Source organism: Chaetodon trifascialis, chromosome 7, assembly GCF_039877785.1.
Source record: "Chaetodon trifascialis isolate fChaTrf1 chromosome 7, fChaTrf1.hap1, whole genome shotgun sequence".
In the NCBI taxonomy this organism is placed as follows: domain Eukaryota; kingdom Metazoa; phylum Chordata; class Actinopteri; order Chaetodontiformes; family Chaetodontidae; genus Chaetodon; species Chaetodon trifascialis.
In genome coordinates, this window is record NC_092062.1 from 7151324 (window position 1) to 7176112 (window position 24789).

Below are 24789 nucleotides of genomic sequence, written 5' to 3' on the forward strand. Positions count from 1 at the left end.
GTCTTTAACAGACTGAAGACGTTGCATTGTCATTGGGCAATGTTTTCCTGAGATGGTGTTGCATTCACAAGTCTGTGTTCATGTAGTGGTCAAATCTGGATATCATGTACAGTACTGTTGTCTTCCACCAGGTGTCACTGTTATTCACTAGAATTGTGGAAATGATATTCTCTGAGTATCCTGTGTAATTTGTACAGTATCACTGGTTCATGGTTGTAGACAGGTTTTCTTGGAATACATACTTGTTCTGTGGCATACTATACAGTATACAGTAACATTTGTACACTATAGTTTGTGTGATTGAATACAAACTATAGATATACGGGATTATGGTGACATTGTGTGCAGGCCTCATCTACATTGATGGTACTTAATATTCACAGAAAATAGGACTACTTTGCATAAGGGAGTGGCTGAGTGGCAGCAGCTCAGTCATTGAAGCCTGATTTCTTCTGTACACAGTGCTGCTTTGACAAGATAGACTGGAATCTGCAGCAAATGTTCCACAGTGATAAATGATTTCATTATGGGTTGGGTTTTGAAAATGTTAAGAGAAATGTGGAGTTCACATAAACCTAACTTTTCAGAAACCAAACCTCCACAGAGAGTAAGGCAGGTTTCTACTCACTTCTCAGTCTCAATGTATTCTAAATAACAAGCAAAGAATTAGAGAATGGCATTTTATTTGTAATGGAAACCAGTTGTTTGCATGTGTAGCAAGGACTGAATGGCACTGCACCTCTCAGCTCTGCTCAGTCCTCTGCTCTCTGTGGCTGTTGTTTCTTTATTGTATCTCTACAGTTTTTATTACTGCACCAATATTATATGTTCAGTAGAGATGAAAATGCCATTATCACATCTTCCCTTCAAACAGCAGTGGGGATCTTGTACAATGTCTTGGAACTAGCGGAGCATGAATATGTGAAGAGGCTGACAGAGCAGGCACACTACCTGCTGTTTCTTTTTATATCTGTGGGAAACATCAACATGCTGTCGACCCAATCAAGTGCCTGCCCCTGGATACAGATGATCTCTGGTGTTTTGGCAGAATCCTGTCCTGGAAACTGAGAATACTGGACTAAAAGCGAATCAATCTATTTTTCTTTTGCCACTTAGTTATACAGGGAACACTCCAGATTTTTATTATTTACTCAGATAGAGGAAGAACAGGAAGTTGGTTCTGGAAACATCCCCTTTACCCTCTTCAACTGAGCTTTTGATCATTACAAATTCCATTTAAGTCTGGATGTGTGCTTTTATCACATCACTAATGCTTACTTTACTGACATCCTATTATTATTGGACCAAAAACATTTAATATATCACCACAGCGTCCAACTTTATAGCGACTGCAGGCTCTCGCAATGTCTCCCCTGACACTCCAGTACAAACATTCACAAGCTCAAGATCAGCCCTTGTTTAAGATGGAGCAGACTGTGAACATATTTCAAAACCTACAGTGCATTGCTGACCCAAAGCAACTTTCCACAGGGATTTTATGGGATTATCCAGCTTTGACTCTTATGATGTTTGTTCATATCTGTTTATGGTTCACAGAGGGAGGATTCTGAGTAAATACCTTCCATCTCCACAGTTTGATTGCACCATCAGTGCTGCATTTGCCTTCTGTTCTCATTGGAGTCTTTGTGCTGGTTTTCATACCTTTTCATTTCAGGCACAATGCTGATGTGGATGTAAACTGACTGTAAGGTCCTGTGTAGCATGCGATTTGCAGTTGTGAACATATGCACTTTAGTCACTACAGGATGTGTGTATGTGCGTGTTGTGTGTACACTCTGTCCTGCACCTATTTGTGAAAGAACCCTCTGATTACCCTGGATTCCTGCTTTCACATGATTTCCACAGTCTGGTTCAGGCTGTTCCTTGTTTTGGTCAGCTTTCCTCCCTAATTAGGCTTTGCTGTAAGGAACCCTCTGTGCAAGTAAACAATGTTTCTAACATGATTGTGAATATCTGAGTAGTAATGACCAGAGCTGTAAAATTCCACATACTCATTCATCACTTCCCCTTGTGTCTCTTTAAATAATGATAAGTGCACATAGAGCTATCGTGTAATCCTCTCTAGCTTGGATTAGATTTGTCTGCCTGGAGCTATTCATCTTTCAACTACTAAATGAATGGCTGCCCATGAACTGAAGCTCCAAACCAAACTGAAAAGAAGGTTTTATAGATAATGTATTTATGTGAAGTAAGGCAAGGGAGGTCATTTCTGAGACATGAGTGAGCATAGTGTGACATTTTAATGTATATATTGCTAGTGTGCACCATTATTTGCTGTAATTCATTTAAAAAAAATCTTGGATAAAATGTCTTCATGCTAGGCTTAATAATGCAATTCATTGGGGTCTGTTTTTTTAACCTGATAGAATTATATGCCTATTTGACCACTTGCTTTGGACAGAGAAGTCCTGGTCACACAGAAGCTTGAAGATGCCATCAAACCTCATATGCCCTTAAACTCTACCGGTTTTTTTTGTTTGTTTGTTTGTTTGTTTTGTTTTTATTGTACTAAGTGTCAAAGATTTTATTTGACAGGTAACATAGGCTACTGTGTATCAGGGAAAATAAAATATAAAATATTGTTATTGTTATTGTTATTAATAATATTAGCGCTAGTAGTATTTTTGTTGTTATTGTTATCATAATCTGCTTCACAGATTACATAGCATCTCTCTTGGAAAATGTGACGGGCCCGAGTGTGGTGCTGAACTTCGACCACCGTTGGTCAAAATCTCGCGATGAGATTTGAATTTCTGAGCCAGAACGAGAACACTGAACAACAGAGCCAGCTCTGTAAAGCTGTTGTCGTTCGGAACGGAAAGGATAGGTGGGACCGAAGACAGAGGAAAAGAAGTGTTAAGAGCAGTGGGGAAGAAATTCACGGCAGTGCACCGGGACAACTGATTGATTAAGTTGTAATCGTTGTTGGAAAGCAGAACGTCTCCTTTCTTCTTTGTCAACGTTACTGTCTGCGGAACAAGTGTCACTAGCAACAGACGGTATGTTCTCATCGTTTCTAGCTAACCTTGCTAGCCAGCTGCTAACGCTCGCTGTGTTTGGTGGTTAGCTGGCTGGTGTTCTGGTTACCGTCAGTTAGGCAGGCTGAGGTCCAGGGAACATTTTTAGTGGCTCATAGCTGCATTTTGCTAACGTCATTTGTCCCATTTTCTCTCTGGACACGTGTACCAGATGGTGGTAATTTGTGAGGTGACGTAAAGTGACATTAAACAGTGAACTAAAGAGCTAACCTAGCTATCAATCTAACGTTAATGGGAAGCCGAGGACAGAACTGTGCGTAACATAACGCCAAGTGTTGGCATTATCAGTACTTTTTTTTTTTTTTTAAATAACAGCTGCTTACCAATAAATTAGTGCTAGATTACAGTTTGTATTCCATTAAAGATGTTGAGTTGTCCTTTACCAACGTCCAGTACTGCAGTAGTGGGTTGAACTTGGACTCCAGGACTGATCTGGTAATGACCAGATAAAAACTACAAGCAGAGAGAGAAAAAGTTGTGTTTTCAGAGGGTTTTGAGAAGTTGTGTCCGGCACACGTACAGTAAACATTATCTAAAACAGTGATTCGTGTCAGTGATGGGTGTGGGAAATATCTCAGGTGGGTAGCTTGGTGCTTCATGCTTCTCCCTATTTTTTGGGGAATAATATGGCAATTGGTAAGAATCTACTCATATTTTATTCTTCTGCATTGTGGGGTTTGTCAGGGGACATGCACGTGACCATTGATGCTTCTCTTAAGACCTGCCTCTCCAAGTTAAAAAAAAAGAAGCAGAGCACCACTTGATTTAGATAGAAATCACATAAAATACAAATATTGATTTGCAGCTTTGAGGTGATGAAGACTAGACACATTACTTGCACTAAAGCTATGAATTCATTACTCATGATAGTAATAGATCATAAGCAGCAGGTGACCCTTGCACCAGCTTGATGAGCATCATCATATATAAACTTGGACAGTTGTGTGCGAGGGTCTCACCTGTTCAAAATGACATTGCAGCTCTTGTGCTAGTAATCGGCCCTTTCCTGTATCTGAAAGAAGGCTGGAACACGTCCCATGTGCAGGTGAACTGTGTCGCTGTAGTGAATGCACTGTGCAGCGGAGGTGAAATTGTGTCTTACTACCCCAGCTGCCCTGCAGTGTAGCTGTTCTGCTCGGCACATTTTTGGCTAAAGAAAGACTGAGCACTTGGTTAATATATTTTGGTGCACACTGCTTTTGCTCGGTCGTTGTCATTTTTTTGGTGGTGGCATGACAGAATATCAAAACTTGGGAAGGGTTATGCAGCCACAAGCTGCCATCCTCTGGCTTCTCTGTGTTGTGGGAATCACAGCTCTGTCCAGATGCTTTTGGCTATGTTGAGAAATGAGCCCGAATCACATCAAAGGAAGCCATAGTGCCTTTGTCTCATAGTCATTTGGTCAAGGGTGCAAAGTTTTGTTATTTTCATGATATGTGGCTTTTTGAAAACACCTGTGTCTACATATTTTTAGTGTCGGGCTTTATAGCTTATACTGTTACCATGGTAATATTTCCATATTGAACAGCATGATTCATTGGAACGGTTCGTTAAAGCCATACATAAGCAAAATTCAGTAAGCAGTTGGTCATCTGATACTGTTTGTCGTAATATATATTGTTGACTGTGAAATGTGTTCTGTTTTGAGTTTCCTGGCCCAATGTGATGGTTTTTGTTTTTGGTCTTTTTGGTTTGGACATTTTGACTGCCCAGCATTGGCCACAGTTTAGCAGCTAATTTGTGGTCCACCTCGAAAGATTCTTTCACTGTAAAAAATTAGTTGCATATAGCAACAACACGGTCCTTAAATTTTACAGCATTGGGCCATGGAACTCAACCTTAGAGCACTCTTGTTCTTAATTCATTAAGGGGATCTCCTATGAGGCCTGTATAGGTAGCAATTTTTCAGTCATCGATTTTTGGCCAGAGTACAACTACAATAATGCCAAAGCACTGAGGTTCATGTAGTTTTTCTTGTCAGAAATGTCAGCATCTTTATTTTAATGTTTGATGTGCTTTTTCCATATTGTCTGACTAAGTTGTCATCCCACACAGTCACTTTGCAATCTTCTTCCCCTCTCTTGGTGTGTATTTGTTTATTACAGCCTCAATTCCAAAAAAGTTGGGATGCTGCGTAAAACATATATAATACACAATGTGATTCTTTGCCAGTCCTTTTTTTACATGTATTAAATTGAAAACAAAAGACTGGCAAAGATGTGGAATGCTCCAAAAACTGCTGCTTGGAACATTCCACAGGTAAACTGGTTGATTGGTAACAGGTGATAGTATCATGATTGGGTATGAAAGGGACATCCTGGAAGGTCTCAGTCGTTCACAAGCGAGGATGGAGAGAGGTTCAGCACTTTGTGAACACATGATTATATAAAGGATATTTCTACATGGACTCAGGAACGCTTTATAAAACACAGATATTTTAGAGTTCTGTTTCTAAGTTTTACAGTGTCCCAGCTTTTTTGGAATCTGGGTTTTACAAAAGGACGAACCAATTGTGGTGAAGAAGTTTGAATGTATTTGATTGGCTTTTTGTTTGAAGAAAGACTGTGATTCTGCTATGTGCCACCGTTTTATTGCTCAGCTCAAAACATGTGGATAAAAAAAATGGTGACTTCTCACCATTAAGTTACTGTGATGAGAGCAAAGTAAGGCTGTGATCAGATGCAGCATACTAAGGAGCAGTTCTGTGCCTAATTTTCAATGGTTTGGACTCGACTCTCTACCAACAAACATAGTCTGATGCGCCCTGAGGCACCAGAATGCAACAGGGTGCACCAAGTTGAAATTGTGGCTACTTTTGGGGCAGTGTGCCACATGTCAGCTGTAATTCTGTGGTCAACAACCAATCAAATTGCTGGAGAGGAGGATAGATATTTGACTGCATGTTTCTCAGACAGATGCACAGAAGTTCGTCAGGACTGACGGGCCTCCTAAAGTTTGTCGTCTGCATATAAATCGCTGGTCAAACTGCTCAACTGTAAGGCGGAAATAGCCTTTGAAACAGGCACTACCCAGGGGATAAAACTCTCCATGGTCAGGTCTCCCAAGGAGGATTTTGTGTACTATCATCCTCTGTTTTTTAACTGGTTTCTCCTTCTCTTCAAGGACAAGAAGAGCAAACACAAACTTTCTCCATTTGTATTAACAGCATAATCTGCTGATGTAATGCGGCTTTTTCTGCAGCGTGACCACTTGTGTGTGCATTTGTGTGACGCTCACAGAGACACTCACTCACTCATAGACGTGCAAAAACGGCGGCGTATCTGATCACAGCCTTGCTGCATTTTATGATTGCTAGAGGCAGCGCTCATCAGTGTTCAGGTGTCAAGGTCCTCCCTGGGCTTAGCAGTATGTTGTCCAGACCTGTGTGTTCTTCCAAAGAAAGGACATTAGCCCAGTGCGGCAACCTGAACTGTGTTCTCTGTGTTAAGGACATGTGCGTGACCTCCCTCTGTTCCTCTGTAGTTGGCTTGGCCAACATATCCAGGGTGCTGCCATTGATTATGAAGTGCACGTATGCATTTTGGGTGATCAGGCACTTATCTCATTGTGTTTAGCATATGCATTTTGATGCATGTAAGTAGGATGGCGGTTTGATTGATTTCCTGAACTCCTGAGGTGGTTGGGAGTTTGCCACTTGGAAATTCATAGATCTTGTTAAGCTACAAACTGCAAGTAATCTCCCAAAAAGGATGGCATCTGAACTGCAATGCAGAAGTACTCAGTAACCCAGTATAGTGCTAAAGGTCTCATGTCTTTTGCCAGCATGTTGCACTGCAGACAGTCTCTTTCATGAGCTTTCATTTAAATAGCGATTGGTAAACTTTTATTGATAGCAGTGCCGTTATCGATTCTGCCTGTCAGTCAGATTGTTATCATTTCCATTATTGATTTAGAGCTAGCTGTAACACCAGTCTGTCTGTCATCATCTAAAATGGATGAAATCAGACATTACAGTTGTCAATCTAGTCATCTTTCTTTGTGAAATGAAGCCACATTTTGGAATGTCCTCTCTGCCATGACTTCTTTGTGTTTGAAGTTTCCAGCGGTCTAGACGCCTGAGTTTGACGTCATTGTTTTGCAACATGCAGCTGAAAAACATGCCATCGTTGATAAAAGGACTGATTAGCTTGGAGGCGTACAATACCGATGAATCTGATAATTTTAAACTAGTATTCAGTGGTTCCTTTTCTTGATTTCCATCCTACATTTAAATTTGCAATAAACCGTTTGCCCCCATTAGTTATGTTGCTGCGTGTGTCAAGATTTACATTTTACTACTGCACTAAACCAGTTTACAGTGATAACGGCAGTTCATAATAAAAGTAGCTGTGAAACAGTGAACACTTGATTTCAGACAGAAGAGGCTAGCAGGTTGAATCAGGTGGAGCTATTTAGCCAATTAAATGCTATCTCTGTGAGTTGGTTGAAGCTGTTGTAGACCTAAAATATTCCAAGTCATTAATTTGAAAATAAGTCTGAAAAGGGTCTTAGATATGGATTTCATGGCATTTTACAGCTTTTTGTAATGTAATCTGTAATCTCGCAAAATAGTGGAGCAAGCTACCCCCGTCTCTCTAGCACCTCCTTCTTGATGACATCACAGATGTCGGGAACGATGGCATGCTATGGTTGGTCGGGGACCAGTATGTACTAGTCTGTCTGGGCCAAGTCATGGCAATACGTGTCTAATCTCTTAATCTGACACAGTGACCTCCTCAACAGACAAAAATATCATGTAGTTCTGAATTTCGCATTAGTCAGCAGTCAGCACAAACTAAAAAGAGTAGCTGCTACCAAAATGTTTTACACACTGCTGATAATTAGTGTCATAGTTGAGCAAATACCGATCCTTGTGATCAACTCGAGACATCTCTAAATGCAACGATTTACTACTGTTGGTAGAAAGATCATCAGACACGCATGCTAAATCTTAGTGGCTTATGTTAGAACAGATAAACACTGTGTTTAATTCATTCTTTACACCTCTGCTCATGTGTTTTTGGTTTTGGAAAGGGAAAAAAATGACACCGCCCTCCAAAGTGGATAATGAGTGATGCTGTTACTGTTGCTGTATGTTTCTTGTTTGTGCCTATCTCTCTTCCTGTTCATTTTTTCAGATGCTTAATGTCTGGTCTTCTTTCCCTATCCTGGTGAAAAATTAAAAATGGGTTTTAGGCTCAAGTGCAAACTGAATGACATTCACTCACATGGTCCCAGTGGATGTTCATTGTGTGTACCAGACAACCAGAGCTCCTTAAAGACCAATCATGACTGCATCCTATTCAACAGGCCTATGCAAGTAAAAGGCAGGACTGAAGAGTAGGTAGCACCAGTGCTATACAGTCATTTTGGGAAAAAAAAGGATTCATCGCACATAATTACAACTAATATATATATATATGTATATATGAGTTATTGAAGGGATGGTCACTGTGACTGGCAAAATCTCTACCAACTGATCCGCTCTTGGCATACTGTATATTGTCTTAGATTTGTGCATTTATTTATTCTCTGCTCTTCATGCAGTATTACCAGGGGAAATATATCGCATTCTCCCAATTTAACAGATCATTCCTTTCTATTTCACACCCTCTTCCTGAGCTCTTAGCTCTCTCAGCTGAGCAGAAATGCCAGGATGCTTACCTCATTTCCTCCCCTCTTGAGTGAAGAGAGGGAGGAAAGAGAGGGAGTCTGGGAGGAGGAGGGCAGCTGGAGACTGTACTGGCTTTGTTGGGGTTGGAAACTTTTCCTTTTCTTCTCTCTGTCGCCCTGCCTTGCCGTTCTTTGTACATTCAACAATGCCTTCCCTGTTCACTCTGCTGTTGTGGACATTGTTTGCGCCATTTTTAATCCCTTGCATCTTGTAGGGTCATATTCAAAACGCAATATATAACAATATTTCTCTTCTCTAAACTACTGTATATTGTGTGTAATGTTGCTTCCTGCAGCAGTGGGGGATATTCAATGAATCATACTGATATCATTTGAGTGCCTTCCCTGAACACACTAGTACAAGGTTAAACCTGTCATTTAAATACAGCCACTGACCACACCTCCAGTTTTCAGCTTGCTCCACACTTTGGTAAAAAGGGAGGGACATTGTTTGACTTTTCATCCCACATCAGTCAATAGCTGTTCAGCTTGCCTGCCAGGAGGTTGCTGTGTGTCTGTTCATGATGCAGTGGAAGCCTCACTAATGCACTGACTGTCCCCAGCCCCATAGAAGCCCAGGAATGTGCATAGAGGCAGCATTACACAGGAGACAGGCAGGCCAGGAATGCAGCTGGACTGATACTGACTGACCGACTACACTGGCTCAGCTGCTGCATGTCTTACTGTCCACATTTGTATGTGTGCTTGTCTCATTCTTAGCCCGTCATCACTGTTATCTGTCTGTCTGTCTGTCTGTCTGTCTGTCTGTCTGTCTGTCTGTCTGTCTGTCTGTCTGTCTGTCTGTCTGTCTGTCTGTCTGTCTGTCTGTCTGTCTGTCTGTCTGTCTGTCTATCTGTCTATCTATCCATCTACCAGGCCTTCGTTGAACCTATCCTGTCTGTTTGACCAAAGGTGTATGTCTTATCAACTGTGCACACATCCTTCTGTTTTATTTGTGCTTCTTCATGTGTTCCAACTAAGTGAAATAGGGAAACTCATTTCACAGTGTGTCGCTACTTGAACACCATGTCAGGCGGTAACTGACACAGTCTGTTTGTGGGTGGTCTCCCTCTCCCCACTCATATGTACCCCACGCACATGCTGCTTACCACTTATAGAAACACAGCTCACTACTGAGTCTCTGCAGGCTAAGTTTAGACCCAGTAGAATCCCAGGTCTAATTATTGACTGAGTGGAATGATGAGCATTCTTCTGCACTGCTGAGTCACCCAGGGTGGTCCTCTCCTGTCTGTTAGAGTAAAGCAAGGTGCTGATTTACTCTCCTTGGTCTAGGAAAAGATGAGTCTTGGATATGGTAAATGGAAAGGCTTGCCCTTTGTAATTTCCCTTTAGTTCAGAGTTGGTTGGACCAGGCCTATGTTTAACCAGCGTGTCTATATGGCAGGAAGAGAGACCTTACAAAGATCCTTCAGTCGTTTGTTTAGTTTGTTTCATGTGGAGTGTTTGTATATGTATGAACCTGTGTTTCAAAATGATTGTGTTAGATGTTCTCTTCACGTTGAGAGGGACAGTTCACTCTTTTGCCACATAGCTTGTTATAATGTGTTTGTGCCCTCTTGTTAGTTCAGAAACTGTCAGAAAAGACAGTGGCTAAATGACCGCTTGGCCCTACTTTAGTAGTTTTCTTGCTCAAGTAAATACTACGCATAGCTTACAAATGTCAGATGTACTATATGTAGTTTATCTTTTGAAGTACTTTTCAAGTACTATTTCAAAAGGTTATTGATTGAGACAGTATGTTATGCAAAACTAAAGATGTCGTGACAAAATCATTCACAGCTTGGTGTGAGTGGATGTGGTTATATCATCATCAGTGAAAGTGACAGAAGAAAATCAAACAGATGCTCTGAATTTTGTTGTAGAAGTGCGTGTTGGCACAAAGGAAAGATGAGAAAGCGAGTTGATGAATTTCTCTTGTATTTGTTAAGAATTCATCGCTGCCCCTATCACCATGAATTCCCTTAATAATCTTTATTTTTTAACTGTGCACACACATTTTGTGACAAAATGTTTGTAAGGTACCATTTCACACATTGTAATTGCTTTATTTTAATGTTGAGAGGTAAAACCCACTAGAGTGGAATCCTGATGGTTTTAGTCAAGATTTCTCTTTTTTTCTGATCCAAAACTAGTTGTACCTGATTGATTGTGAGCTCTGGAGAGTTACCTTGGGTGAATAGGTTTTAAATTTTCCCACTACTTGGGCGAAACAGTTCAGTTCAGTCCATCAAATGTGACGTACCCTTAATTGTTTTCATTGGGTGCGTCAGACCATGTTGTGCCATGATGAGTAGCATCAACACTATGACAAATTTAGAGGTTCTCAAATGGCGATATGCACACTTCATCCTGTAGTTGCATTGCTGTCATCAAAATACCTTTTTATATGAGAAACAGTTTTAGATGCTATCTTATATTCTCATTATGTCGCATCGCTTGCACTCTAGTTGAGGAAATATCTTTTTTATTTGCCCCTTTCCTGAATGTTTTTTATCTTAATATAGGTGGAGAGATATTTATGATGGGGAGAAACCATGGATCAGTGCTGTACATGAGCTCTGTTTGCACATAGAACTGGTGCTACTGGTGCACCAGTTTTGTGGTCTGTACTTAAGTTCTGTAGCACAGACCACAAAATTGTAGCACAAGTAAAAAAAAAACGCCTGTTACCATCTCTAATCGCAACCACAAGCGGTGCAGTTCATCACTTTAACAGGCATGTGACTGGCAAAGGACATGTAGCATACAGGGCACTATCCAAACATCAGCAAGGAATGTTTTCAGACAGACATTGTCTTTATTTCCACATAATGGTAAATTACAGGGACATACCACCTCTTTCTGTACAAACATCCACAAATTATGCTTCAGATGAGCAGTAGAAATCTCAGTAAATTTCTGTCATCATTCATAGATCATTTATTGTAAATTCACATTGATTGTACAGTATAAATCAGTAATGTGTTTTTGTTCTCTTAATAATGATATACACAAACAAACATGGGAAGTGGTATATCTACTAAAAACTTGAATCCAAAACATTTCTTTAAGAGATTTCAAGGGTAACACTTTCTGAAGACCACATCTATAGTGCGTTATAGAGGCACTCCTAGTGAAGTATAATGCATTTGTAATGCTTTATAACGACACTCATAAACACACTACATGTAGTCAGAATGTATTATAAACCCTGTTAGTCAATATCTAGTTTATAATGAGCAAAGAGCATCCACAAGACACCTGAAGGTATAATTGATTATAAGTCTATAATGATGTTTTATGAGTGTTGACATTATTGACAAGCATTATGAATGCATTATACTTCACTATGAATGCTCCCATAAGGCACTATAGATGTGGTCTTCATAGAAAGTGTTCCCGAGTCACTAAACACAGCTAGGATCTGTGAGCTAACACCACTTAACAAAAAGGACACATTATTTAAGGGTCTTCTCCTTGAATCTTTTCTGGAGCCTCCCCAGACCAGCGACAGAACAGGAGCTGCTGTTCCTCGTCAAAAGTTGGCCAAGGGAAATGCTTTTTCCACTGCGTGTTATATACTGCTTGAAATTTGATAGAAAATTCAGTTAGTTATGATGATTTGAATTGTTGACAGACCTTCTGTCTTGATAAACTTGCATGCAATCTGAGGCACAGCTTCCATGCACCAATAAGGTTCCCTTGGTGGGAATTGGTGTTAGATGTATGGATCCTACGCAGCAGGACATGATATTTAAGCGCATGATAAACTACAGCTACCAAGCAGGAAAGCAATGCCTCATTGATTCACCATGCACACAAACAGGGGTGCAAACCTTCACCTCACACAGCTCTGGCTACAAGATGTTTTCATTTTACAACAACGTTTTAAGACTAAAACGATCTCCATTCAGATGAGCTTTTTAGCGCGCACGCACGCACACACACACACGCACGCACGCACGCACGCACGCACGCACGCACACACACACACACACACACACACACATACATACAAGCATTGCAAAGCTGCCTCCTGCTACAGGGAATTTGTGGTGCATTTAAAAGCTGAGTGTACCATGGTTCTCAGCTTGTGTTTAGTGAGAGTTGTACTCTCCCAGCTTGCAGTAGGCCAGCTGAGGTCTGTAGTGGATCTGTTCTCTCACCGGAATGCCGAATGAACTCTGTCCCAAAGGAAAGCTCTGGCATGTCTACCAGCTCTCATCTTTCGATCTGCTTTCTCAGTTTGTTGTTTTTATGCATGCTCACACTTACATAGAGAAATGTGAAAGGCATATGTATTCACTATCTAAACAGTTGAAAATGTTTGCTTTTGTGTTCTAGTGGCTTCCCATGTCTGTGTTCTTGACATATTTTTGTCCCTTTGGGCCATCATTACACTGTTTTCTAGTGGCAGCCTTCCACTGTTTTGAAAACCATTGGTATGTTCTCTTTAAGTAGCTCTTCATGGTTGACAAATAGCTTTTTCTCTGCCTTATGTGAAAAATAATTTCTGTGATATCTAGAAATATGTGTTACATTTACAATTAAAACTGCAAGCAGCGATGAACGGGCTCTCAAACTTCTCTGTGAGTTGTTGTGTGCAGCAACTGCAGCCTTGCTATTGGACACCGTCCGGTTGACAGGGCGCACCAAAGAGTTCAGTGTCCGAATTAATACTAGGATAATATAGGTCAAATATGTTGTGATATTGTGGTTTTATGCCTAATAGCTAACATTGTAGCTTCTGGATTCATTGTGCAAGCGAATTGTCACCTAGCTAACATAGCAAAATACTGTCCTGAGTGGAAAGCTGGAGCTATTTCATGCAGACTTCCTGGATTTATCTTGCTGGTAAATTGCAAATGACTTTATCAGCTAATGTTACAGGCAACCACACCACATCCATGCGGTGTAGCTAAATTACAGCTTGCTGGCTAACCTTAACTTATTTTGACAATATCGCTAGCATGCAAATGGAAATGTAAGTGTGAATATTACATTACATTCCTGACAATATATCCCTCTAAATCTTGTGCACTGGACCTTTAATCCACAAGGAGAAATGTACTGTAGCTGTGTGGAAAGCTGCCAAATCATGGAGCAGGCTTTTTTCTTCACATGCTCCTTCAGCACCTTTTGCCCATTTTCCATTCTCTCTGTCATTATTTATCTCTCCATTTGAGATTTGTATTCGTTTTATGGCATACTCTCTTCTTTGTCTTTTCTTTACTTCTCTATCTCTTTCCCCTCTCTCTACCCTTGCTCCTTCTGCCTGTCTGAGCTCTCTACTCCACTTCCAGGCATGCTGGGCAGATTTGGATTGTGTTAATGTACTTAAATCGCCACACTCACTGAGAAAAGCCTTTACTGCTGACCACAGCCTGCAGCCAGTGAGCTGACATAGGTGTTTCATTTTGTGATTGGGACCTAGCCAGGGACTTCAGATGAGACAGCCGGTTTAGTCTGCCTGCATCGTCAGTCCTCTCATCACACACATGTACGCACAGCTATCTGCTTAGCAGCGATAAGCCCGGACAGTCACTCCTTAGCTGATTTAGATGCGGTGGTAGCCTTGTGGCAGACATCAAGGTCAGGATAAAGTGCCTGCCCTGTAATCACCTTTTCATGGTTGAATGAAAACTATTAGCCTTTCACACTCTGTTTACTACATGCTGCACGCCGATATCTCACTATTGACTATGGGACTATTGGTCTGCAGCCTTGCATGTGGCTGAACACGCAACACCCTGAAGGAGATTTCTACTGGGTTTCCTCAATCTTTTCACTTCTAAAGAAATGTGGAAAACATTCAGCCCTGTGTGTGTGTCTCTGAGAGAATCACTCCTGAATCCCATGCCTCCTTCCATATGTGCAGGAGATACTAAGACCTGCCCTGCCCACCACATCAGAGTTTCCTGTTTTTAGTCCTGCCTCAAAGCAAGGAGAGTCAGAGCTGTGGGACAGGGAGGGGATCTGTGTTTGTGTGTGTGCGTGTGAGCGCATGTGTATGTGGCATGTCACAAAAGTGTGGTGCTGGTAGTGTCAGTGGTTTGGTTGCAGCTGGAGAGCCACTGTGCTACTTTTGATCTTTTGGTATGGTGGTGCAGATTGACAGATTGTGGAGGTTTTGTTTTACTGCAATTGCAGTAAGTGCTTATAAAATATGCACAGTATGTGTGAGAGAATATGCTCTGTAGGCCCTCCAGTGTGTGTGGGGGTAGTGTGTGTGTGTGTGTGTGTGTGTGTGTGTGTGTGTGTGTGTGTGTGTGTGTGTGTGTGTGTGTGTGTGTGTGTGTGTGTGTGTGTGTGTGTGTGTGTGTGTGTGTGTGTGTGTGTGTGTGTGTGTGTGTGTGTGTGTGTGTGTCCCCTTTGGCACTACTCTGTGTGTGTTTGCACATCATGTCTCATTGCCAAGGTGTAACCAAAGACACGGATAAACACACACATACACATTGAGGGATGGACACCCAGCAAGCGAGCTGGACCTCGGTAGCAATCCTCTCCTAAAATAACAGACATTCTTTCTCCACCTCCCTCATCACCACTCCCAGAAACACAAAGCACAACACAGATGTAGAATCACAGAGAGTACAGTCAGCGGTGAAGCAAACTGTGGGACAAACCTGTGTTTTATCCTTGTTAATGATTCCCGGGACAGTATCGAGTTTATCCTGGGTCTCAGTCCTGGTTTTTGGCAGGAGTGTAGATGATTTTCACTCTCAAATGCAGTTTTACATTGCTTTGCTGGTTTGTTGAGGTTGTGGCCTCTGAAGACAATCATTGGCTCAGGCTCATCTCCTTAGAAACTGTACATATCTCAAGGAGTGGGCTGCCCAGGAGCCTTGCTCACTTCAGATGGTAATTTTATATCTGGACTTTTATTTCTCTACCAATGGACCTGTAGCAATGGTGCATTTAATGACTAGCCTGACATAGTTTCTTTGAAAGCCTGACCATTTTAAAAGAGGGCTGATATTGTTGGCTGATATCAAATTACAGCTGATAGAGAAAAAGGAAACTGCTTCAAGAGTACATACAATAGATAGTCATTTTGGTCAATTGTATATCTATGTAGCATGTGAGTTGACTTATCACGAAGGAGGAAATGGTGTGGCAGCTGTTACTGTGCATGATGTGTCTTTTCCTCTTTGATACATTGTGAGGGGTTGATGCAAAACATGTACACGGTAAATCGTAACAACAGTGCTAAACCTCCAAATGTAGTATTGGTGGGACTGTAGCTTGTTTTGCCTCTGCAGCTGAGCACTGTTGTAGTTTGCACAACGTCCCTCTGTCTTCCCCTCTGTTTCTCTCACACTCTCAAATGTGTAAAATTCTCAAGTGAACAGGATCTGCTCAGAAGCAACGTGTCCTGATATTATCATTTTAGAGTGACTAGACACACACGCACGCACGCACACACACACACACACACACACACACACACACACACACACACACACACACACACACACACACACACACACACACACACACTCAGACATGGAGCTTACAGAGAAGTGATTATGTTTTGTCATACAGGATATTGTGAAATTACTAGACCTACCAAGCAAACTTCTGTTGAAATTCAGATGCAAGAGCATGCATTCTTAGACGATTTTAAGGAACACAATATGTTAATCTTAGTCTTTATTACTGTGAATTTATTGTCACCTAAATCTTCAGCTGTAACAGTTTGTTGTGGGTATGATCTTCATATTGGCTAATATGTTCATCCCTGCCAAACTGTCCTATCTGAAAAAGATAGACTGTGAGAGAATACATGTACCAACAATAAAGATGTGTTCGTCAGACTGTTATTAAAGGTGACACATGCTCTTTATTGCTGTTAACTCAATATTATCCTCTTGTGCAACCGCTTTGGCAATTGCGATTCACGGTAGTCGCCGTCTGAATTGCTGCTGAGTCAGAACCCGATCCACCAGGCAAACCCTTGCTCTACTCTGTCGTGCATTATATGGCACTTCTCTGTTTGCCATTATCAGCAGAGGACGGTCTGGGCCCAGGCCTTGTCACTGTTGATCTTAAAACACATCAGAGCACCGTCTCTCTGCGTCAATACTGTCCAAGGTTGTCAACCTTCTGTCCTCTCTTCTCAGCTCTGTGACTGATGCACTGATCAGCAACGCAAAAAGGCAGCCTGCCAACTGTGATACTGACTGAGCAAAACATTGCTGGACAAATACGAGGAGTTCATGTTGAGGAGGTGGCTGACTGAGCAAAAACGCTGAGAACCAGCAAATACATTGGAATACTGCAGTCTTCATCTTATGCGTTGAGTATGTGCAGGCCTCACTCAGGAAATTAAATGGATGGAATGAGCAGTGCACTGACATAAATGTGCCATCATATTTATTTTCAATCTTAGCGTTTAAACCTGTCACAGTATGATCACTGCTCCTGAAGACAGTTGTTTATCAAACCACAGTTAAGATGAAGCTTTCTAATCTTATATTATGCATTCAATATAACTGGAAACAGTAAATTGTTTGTTTAACCCTTTGAACCCCAAGCATTGTCAGGGAGCTTTTTTCCTTTGTTTCTTTCACTGCAGTACATGGGTCCTGCGCCTCTGTGGAAACAGCACAATCATGGCTGGAATTAGGGAGATTCCAAAAATGTCATTGTGAAGTGTTTTCATGTGACTGTAGGTCTCAGTGCATTGATGACTTATCACCATTTTAAGTTCAGATTAATTTTTTTAATGGCTTTCCCTCTGCAAGATGACTTGTGAAAGCATGGAGAGGAGAGCGTGCTTAAGTTAATGCTCTTGTCATATTGGAGGGGGTTTTGGACACACGTACCTCTTCAAGAGTAATGTGCCATCATTAATTAAGCTAAACACACACATTCAATAATCTTGACAGAGTGCTGTACCTACTGGCTGCCTGCAGCTGAGAATATTTTAAAACTCTCCTCTCCTTTCCTCCTCCTCCTCCTCCTCCTCCTCCTCCTCCTCTCCTCCACATGTTTAGAGAAGGCGATACCACGAACCAAACTGTCAGACGCAATGAGTAATGTTCCTCCCCTTTCAGAACGGCAGAATGTCATTTGATTTATTGTTTTAGGTTGACGTTGATGAAAAACATAATAAAGTTGCTGTTGTCCAAAACTTTCCTTTTTTTTCAATTTTTATGCTTTGAGATGTGACTTTTAGTCTGTCTGTCTGTCTGTCTGAATGAAAAATTACTTTGCATTTCTGTCTCATTGTGTTCTCATGGGTACATTGTGATTATTGAAATTAAATATTAAAATAATCTTATTTTCTTTCTTCTCTTTCCTTCTCCTGCCCTCTTCTGCATCTTTCCTCTTTTGCTGTCTCCAGGTTCTGTTGCAGCAGTTTTGCAGCAGGTGACCCCCACCCCTTCGCCAAAATCCGGCTATTAGATGTGACCACGAGGTTGATCAGGAGAAGCCACCATGTCTTAAACACAGACGGGCCCTCTGGAGCCCTGTCCCCCCACCCTGGACCCCCCTCCCCCTCCCCCATTCACCACCTTACCCCTTCTCCCAGCCCCATTCCACTCCCAGACCTCCCTGCACATGTGAGGGACAGGCTACCCAGCCCTGGCTCCCCGCTGGCACACCCCTCCCCTCCCTCCGGAGAGATGAGCCTGCAGAAGCACCATCAGTTGGGTGGTGGTAGCGGTGGGGTGATGGGCTCTGATCGGGACCTGCAGTCCACTGCTTCCTCCATCTCTCTGCCCTCTGTGAAGAAGGCCCCCAAGAAGAGGCGCCTCTCCCTCGCCTCTCTTTTCAGACGGCGAGGTCGGGAGCCCAAATTGGGGCGACAAAGGTCTCGAGAGCTCCAGCACCCTGGACCTGGAGGGCTTGGAGGGGTGGATGGCATTGCCAGCATCGAGAGCATCCACTCTGAGATGTGTAATGACAAGAACTCTGCCTTCTTCTCCGTGGCTGGGACTGGAGCTGTCTCTGCTGCTACTGCTGCTGCTGCTGCCTCCACCTCATCTGCCTCAGGGCCTTCTTCCTCTACCTCCTCCTCCTCCTCCAAGGTGGTGGGTGGGGTGGGGACTGAGCTACTGGAGTGCCCGCTGTGCCTTCTGCGCCACTCCAGGGAGAGCTTCCCTGACATAATGACCTGTCACCACCGCTCCTGCATCGATTGCCTCCGCCAGTACCTACGCATTGAGATCTCAGAGTCGCGTGTCAACATCAGCTGCCCTGAGTGCTCGGAGCGCTTTAACCCACACGACATCCGCATGATCCTGGGTGACCGGGCACTCATGGACAAATACGAGGAGTTCATGTTGAGGAGGTGGCTCGTGGCTGACCCTGACTGCCGCTGGTGCCCTGCGCCGGACTGTGGGTAAGAACCGCTTTTAAATACACAGCCAAAATGATACACACTGTGATGCAGCTCACACTGATGCTGTCACATAATCCACAAAAAAGAATTACACTTAGGGTGAATCCCATTTCTCTTTTCTACCCCTACCCCTTAGCCCTACCCCTTGTCCCTTGCCCCTTGAAACTGAGTGCCAAGGGGTAGGGCCGAAAGTCAACCCCTCCAAATTGGGACACCCCTTCGACAACCGCGTACGTCATCAGTAGTTGCTGCTGCCTCTTACGTAGGCAGATGCGACAAGCGTTTGCCGGAGATCTCGGGGAATCATGCCGTCTGCCGCTGTGGTCTGTTGCGTGGGCTATTGGGACACATGGATAACTGTGATCTCATGATCTCTGATCTCATATAAACCAGTGATATTAACGTTACTTGGGTTACAACATCCATATAACATGTTAGCACGGATTGTTGCAATTCGTACACAACTTCAATGGAGTTACAGGCTAATGCTACCGTCACATTCGATTTGTGTATGACATTCCTGCATGTTGTATCCCATAACGCTGTCAATGTAACCGAATACCAGCAGCGAGGTTGCCCGAAGTTATTATTGATAACGTTATCACTGTAGATTATAATCAGGGCTGCCCACAGAGGAGCTAGTGGCATTCAGGCTGGCAACGGTAACCACGTAACTGAAGCCTCGACTACTATCGATTTTTTTCGGGGGATTTTTTACGAGGAAAATGACCACTACACATTGAAACAACGTTAAAATAGACAATAAAGTGGTTTTCGTACATTTTAAAACTTTATTCATGGAGAAAATACTTCGTAAATCGAAATCTGTCGTACCCCTCCGTTTGGAGTGTGCCTCGGAAAAATCTCCATTTGGAGGGGTACATAGCCCTACCACTTCCCCCTACCCCTCCGTCATAATGGGAATTGGGACACCCCTACCCCTCCACGTGAACGCGCAAAACGGAGGGGCAGGGCCAAGGGGGAGGGCCAAGGGGTGAAATGGGATTCAGCCTTAGAGTGTTTTCTCTACAATCTGTTGTCCAGCAAATGCGTGCCTGTATGTCCAGGGTGTCTCAGGTGAACTTGTTAAGGAATATCTCACAGTATGGTGTGTGAGATAGAGTGTGGTATGTGTTTCTCCAGTGAACTGTCTTTGATAGGGCCAATATGAGGTCAAGTATGGCCCATTGGGAGAGAAAATGTTGAATACAGCAGGTGATTACTCAACAAGTCAGTGAAAATTTGAGTTGTAAAATGAGAGAGAGACCTTGTCTAACAACTTAGGGTGTGATATGATGTATATGTCGTATCCAGTTATAGACATGTAGCCAAAGAACTTCAGTCCATGTTGACGTCATCTTTCCCCCTCAGTCCAGTTATCTCATAAAATAGTTTCAGGCCCATAGTCAGACACATGTACTGTTTCTAGAGCTTGTTTCACTTGATAGTTACATATTACTGCAGTTTTTGTTGTTGTTGCTATTGAATTACTTAAAGTTCTGTTTCTGAATGGATAACACCTCGTCACCGCATCATTGACCTGTTCCATGTTCTGTGATTTGCTATGGTAAGCCAATATGAAAATGTCTCAGATTATGAAAGGACAATAAAGGACAGTGTGCCACAGCAGCAGAGGAAATAACTTCCCTTGTAGCCTTCAGAAAGCGAGCGATTGACCCTCTGTACTAAGCAGCAGCAGAGACCCTGCAGGGATTTGGATTGTTTTTTTACAACATATGCTCAACTGAACTCCATAGACGTAGTTCATTTGCTCTGTTTCACAGTGAAGTCCCCCACTCCTTTTAGGGTTTATGCACTCACAGTTAATGACAACTTTTGAGTTTGGTTTCTATTAGTTTCCAGTTGCACTGGATATCTATGTGTTTGCGAGCGTGGCCAAGGACGCAATTTGACAGATGCCTGTTGTGTACTGTGATGACGAGTCATTGCCGCTGTCCCGAACAAGCATTTGAAGGAAAGAATGAGATAGTGATGGAGGAAAAGAGGCACAGAAACACTCTGTAAGAAGGGCTTGGAAGCAGAAACTAATATTTAACAGATTATCTGTCTCTTCTGGAGGTATGCTTGATATGTTACAGCGTAATAACACAACATGTGTGTTGTGTATTATGCCACTGGAACCACCCTTACAACACCTACCTGTCTCTGCCTAGCTGTCCATTCTCCACCACTCATCTCTGCGTCCTTCCCTGTCTTTCTGTCTTTAAGTATTTGTTTCAGTTCTATTTGTCTCCACTCACTTCATGCTCCACTAACAGTTATCCAGTTGTGCTGGACTGTTTTGCTGTTTAATACCCTTCCTGAGTGATGGCTCATTGCCCCCCCTGTCACTGCAGTGTGTCTTTGTAGAGGCCCTGCAGGATCAAATGGTGACTCAGACTGACAAATCAAATCAGCACCTCATTTCTATGAAGTTGAGTGGACGTCCGTCTGAAGCACCTTAACTGCTGACTTTTCATTACTCACTAAAGTCAGGAGTCGTCCAGGTTTAACATTCATTGAAAGCGAATTGTTGTTTTCTCTGTCAGGCTGACTATGATATGGAAACACATTTTTTGGGTGTCATATAGCATCCGTAGACAGGCTGCCTTAATGAACCAGCTTCTATCATTTTGAAAAACTCTCCCTCTCTTTGCTTACGCTGTCACAGCCATTTCCTTTTCTTCCAGGAATTGTTTGAGGTCAGGTGGCTATAAAGTCCCTCATCCCATCATACTATCTTGAAGGACTGTTTGTACCTCATTCCAAAGCCAAAGTAACCTTGAGTACTTGGCAGCTGGATGTTTTGGTTTTGGATGTCCTGTTTTGTAACCTTGACCAGAATAGTAGCAAATATATTTTGAGGATAAAAAAACGTGTGAGGCATGACATGTTTTATTGTGCTTTGAGAGCAGCTCTCCTGCTCTGCTTGAAGCTGGAAAGAAAGCAGTAGGGCCATCCTACAGGGAAGGACAGTGCTTGCATAATTGTGAAGTCTGGGTGAATTTTAAGAAATGAGAATACAGCCAGGATATATTCATATATAACTATTGACATTACATCGATGAATTGGCCTTCTCTCGTCTTGCCACACTGCCTTTTGACCATTAAAAGTTGAACGGTCTTCAGCTAACAGTCCTTTCAGTCTCTAGGGTCCTGATACCAAGCCAACAGCTGGACATCAGAGCATTTGACCTTCATTAAGCGTTTTGGCTGACTGTTGGCTGAGGCCTCTGTGACGTCTCCACCACTGTTGCCTCTAGTTCTCCTTATCAGTGGTCACACTGCCAGCTGAGTGTGTTGAAATAATGGTGGCAGCAGTTTTTTTTTTCTTACAAGCCAAAGACTGCGGGCTGTCAATGCTAAAGGAAACTTTACAGTTGCAGTTTCAACTTACTAGACACATTCTCAGCCTGTATACAGATCACTGAATGGCCATCGGTCAGCTGGTTGTTGGCTGTAACCCTTGTTCTTAGATATCAGCTTTTTGTAATTGTCTTTTTAAGAGTCCTTCCTTCAGCAAATGTCTATCTCTCGTGCTGAGAGAGTAGATTTTACTCTTGTTCCCCAGAGTGGTTCAGAGGAAACTACTGTATCATTCAGTTTGATTTTTTTTAATTTTTTTTTTATTTCTTTGCAGCTTTCCTCAGCTCTGTCCTTTCCTCTCGCTTGTTCCTCTTTCCGGCAGCTCAGAGACTTTGGCCAACATGGAGCAGTTTATCACTCAGTCTGTTATGTGCATTGTTTCAGAGAAGTTTGGGAATCAGCCTACAGCAGCTGTTTTAGCCTGACATTATTAAATACAGTGTCTTCATTGGTTATATAGTTGTTTAGTGACTTGGTGTATTGTCACTGCAGTGTTCAGAGCTTGAGTCCTTCTGTCCCCACAGTCACTGGCAGGAAGGGTTTACAATGTTGTTCTGTCATGGAAAGAGGACTCTGATGTTAGTTGCAGTTATTGGTGTGATATATTCAGGGTTTTTAAAAAGTCTTAAATGCATTCAGCAGCACTAAAGCAATGGTCTTCTCTTTCCCTGGTGTCTCTCTAGTCCTCTCCAGTCCCCAGTCCACATAGTGTTTGGTGCTGGTGGTTTACTAAAACTGATTTTAAAGAAGACTGACATGTCTCTGTGATTCCTCACTGTTCGTCTGCATTTTAGACACAGTCCTCAGCAGAGTAAACTGATCCACAGCAGAGGAAGTCTCCCAGGCTCTCCATGGCTCTGTGACTGAAACTTAATCTCGGGGTCAGTCACAGAGGGGCTAGGAGACTTCTGCTACAGTCAGATACATCTACGTCACACACTCCAGGGTTTCCCTCAGGAAATGGGTTAGCCAGTATTCCTCAGCTGCCATTTTTGAACAGAAGAACCTGACTTACTTTGAACATGGTCTCTTTGTATGCACTCGCTGCTTTTGTCTCCTGTTGGCTGAAAGCAGCGTGCTTCACCTCGCCTCACCTCAGCTGTCACTCTGTCAGAAATGTTTGGATTTGCTGTGCTTTATTGTGTCATTTAAATAAACATGCAGCTGCAGAAGAGGCAGCTATTGGGAGAACCAGGCAGACTGACACAAACTGTAGATTTTGCTCCAAACCTGTCCAGATCAACATGTTATTTATTAGATGATGGACTGGACAGCAGTCTCACATTAAGCATTTTTTTTACCCTACTGTGCAAAACCTCTGCCCTTTTCTCCGCTTGTGGTTTCTAAGTAAAAATGTATTGATTCCTTTGAGAGTAGTGGGAGCAGCCGGTTCAGCAGAGTCAGGTAGCATTCACAGTGAATGGTGCTTTATTTTGTCTGGGTGTTACTTTCACAGCACGTGCATCATTTGCTCATAACTAACATTTTTGTGACTTTATTCATCTTTGTTGTTTTGACGTGTCGCAGACACCAATCTGTTTTTCTTGTGACCTTGGTACATTCAGACAAAACTCATTCTATGCGGTCTCCACAATGTGCTAAATCTTAACTGTAGCCTGATATGTTATGTTTGCCTTCTGCCAGGTACGCAGTGATTGCCTTCGGGTGTGCCAGCTGTCCTAAGATCACGTGCGGCAGGGAGGGCTGCGGTACAGAGTTCTGTTACCACTGTAAGCAGCTGTGGCATCCCAACCAGACCTGCGATGCAGCACGTCAGCAGAGAGCCCAGAGCCTCCGCCTTAGGACAGTCCGCTCATCCTCCCTCAGCTACAGCCAAGAGAGCGGAGCTGCAGGTTGGCTGACTGAACATGACTGCTCATGTGCTCATGAGCATGGATTATATGCAGTACATTAGCACAAGTATAGTCATGTTGTCTAAGTGAGAGAAGGATTCATAGTATAACTAGTCAGTGAAACTATATTATGCACAATGAATCATATTCTCTTTCCATCTTTCTGCCTTGCAGCTGATGACATTAAGCCATGTCCGCGCTGTGCTGCTTACATCATCAAGATGAACGATGGCAGCTGTAACCACATGACCTGCGCTGTCTGTGGCTGTGAGTTCTGCTGGCTCTGCATGAAGGAAATCTCAGACCTGCACTACCTGAGGTCAGTATGTCAACGTGCCTGCCTGACCTAAATTAAAATGTTTTTGAACAGTGAAGATCTTTGTCCGCACGGGGAAAAACCTTTCCCTCACTTAGGCAACAAGGGATGAAAAAGCAGAAGACATATTACGGTGTCAACTGTATGAATGAAAAATGTGGAAACATGTTT

At 42.7% G+C, this 24789-nt stretch overlaps 1 protein-coding gene across 1 annotated transcript in view; it reads left to right on the forward strand.

The window, feature by feature from the left end:
* Positions 1-2816: 2816 nt before the first annotated feature.
* LOC139333802 (E3 ubiquitin-protein ligase RNF19A-like) overlaps positions 2817-24789 on the forward strand; it is a 29220-nt gene continuing 7247 nt past the window's right edge. The window contains exons 1-4 of the mRNA XM_070966454.1: positions 2817-3020; positions 18082-19083; positions 24094-24302; positions 24477-24621. Of these exons, the coding sequence (XP_070822555.1) occupies positions 18365-19083; positions 24094-24302; positions 24477-24621 (1073 nt within the window). The 5' untranslated portion in view covers positions 2817-3020; positions 18082-18364. The remainder of the gene's footprint in view (positions 3021-18081; positions 19084-24093; positions 24303-24476; positions 24622-24789) is intronic.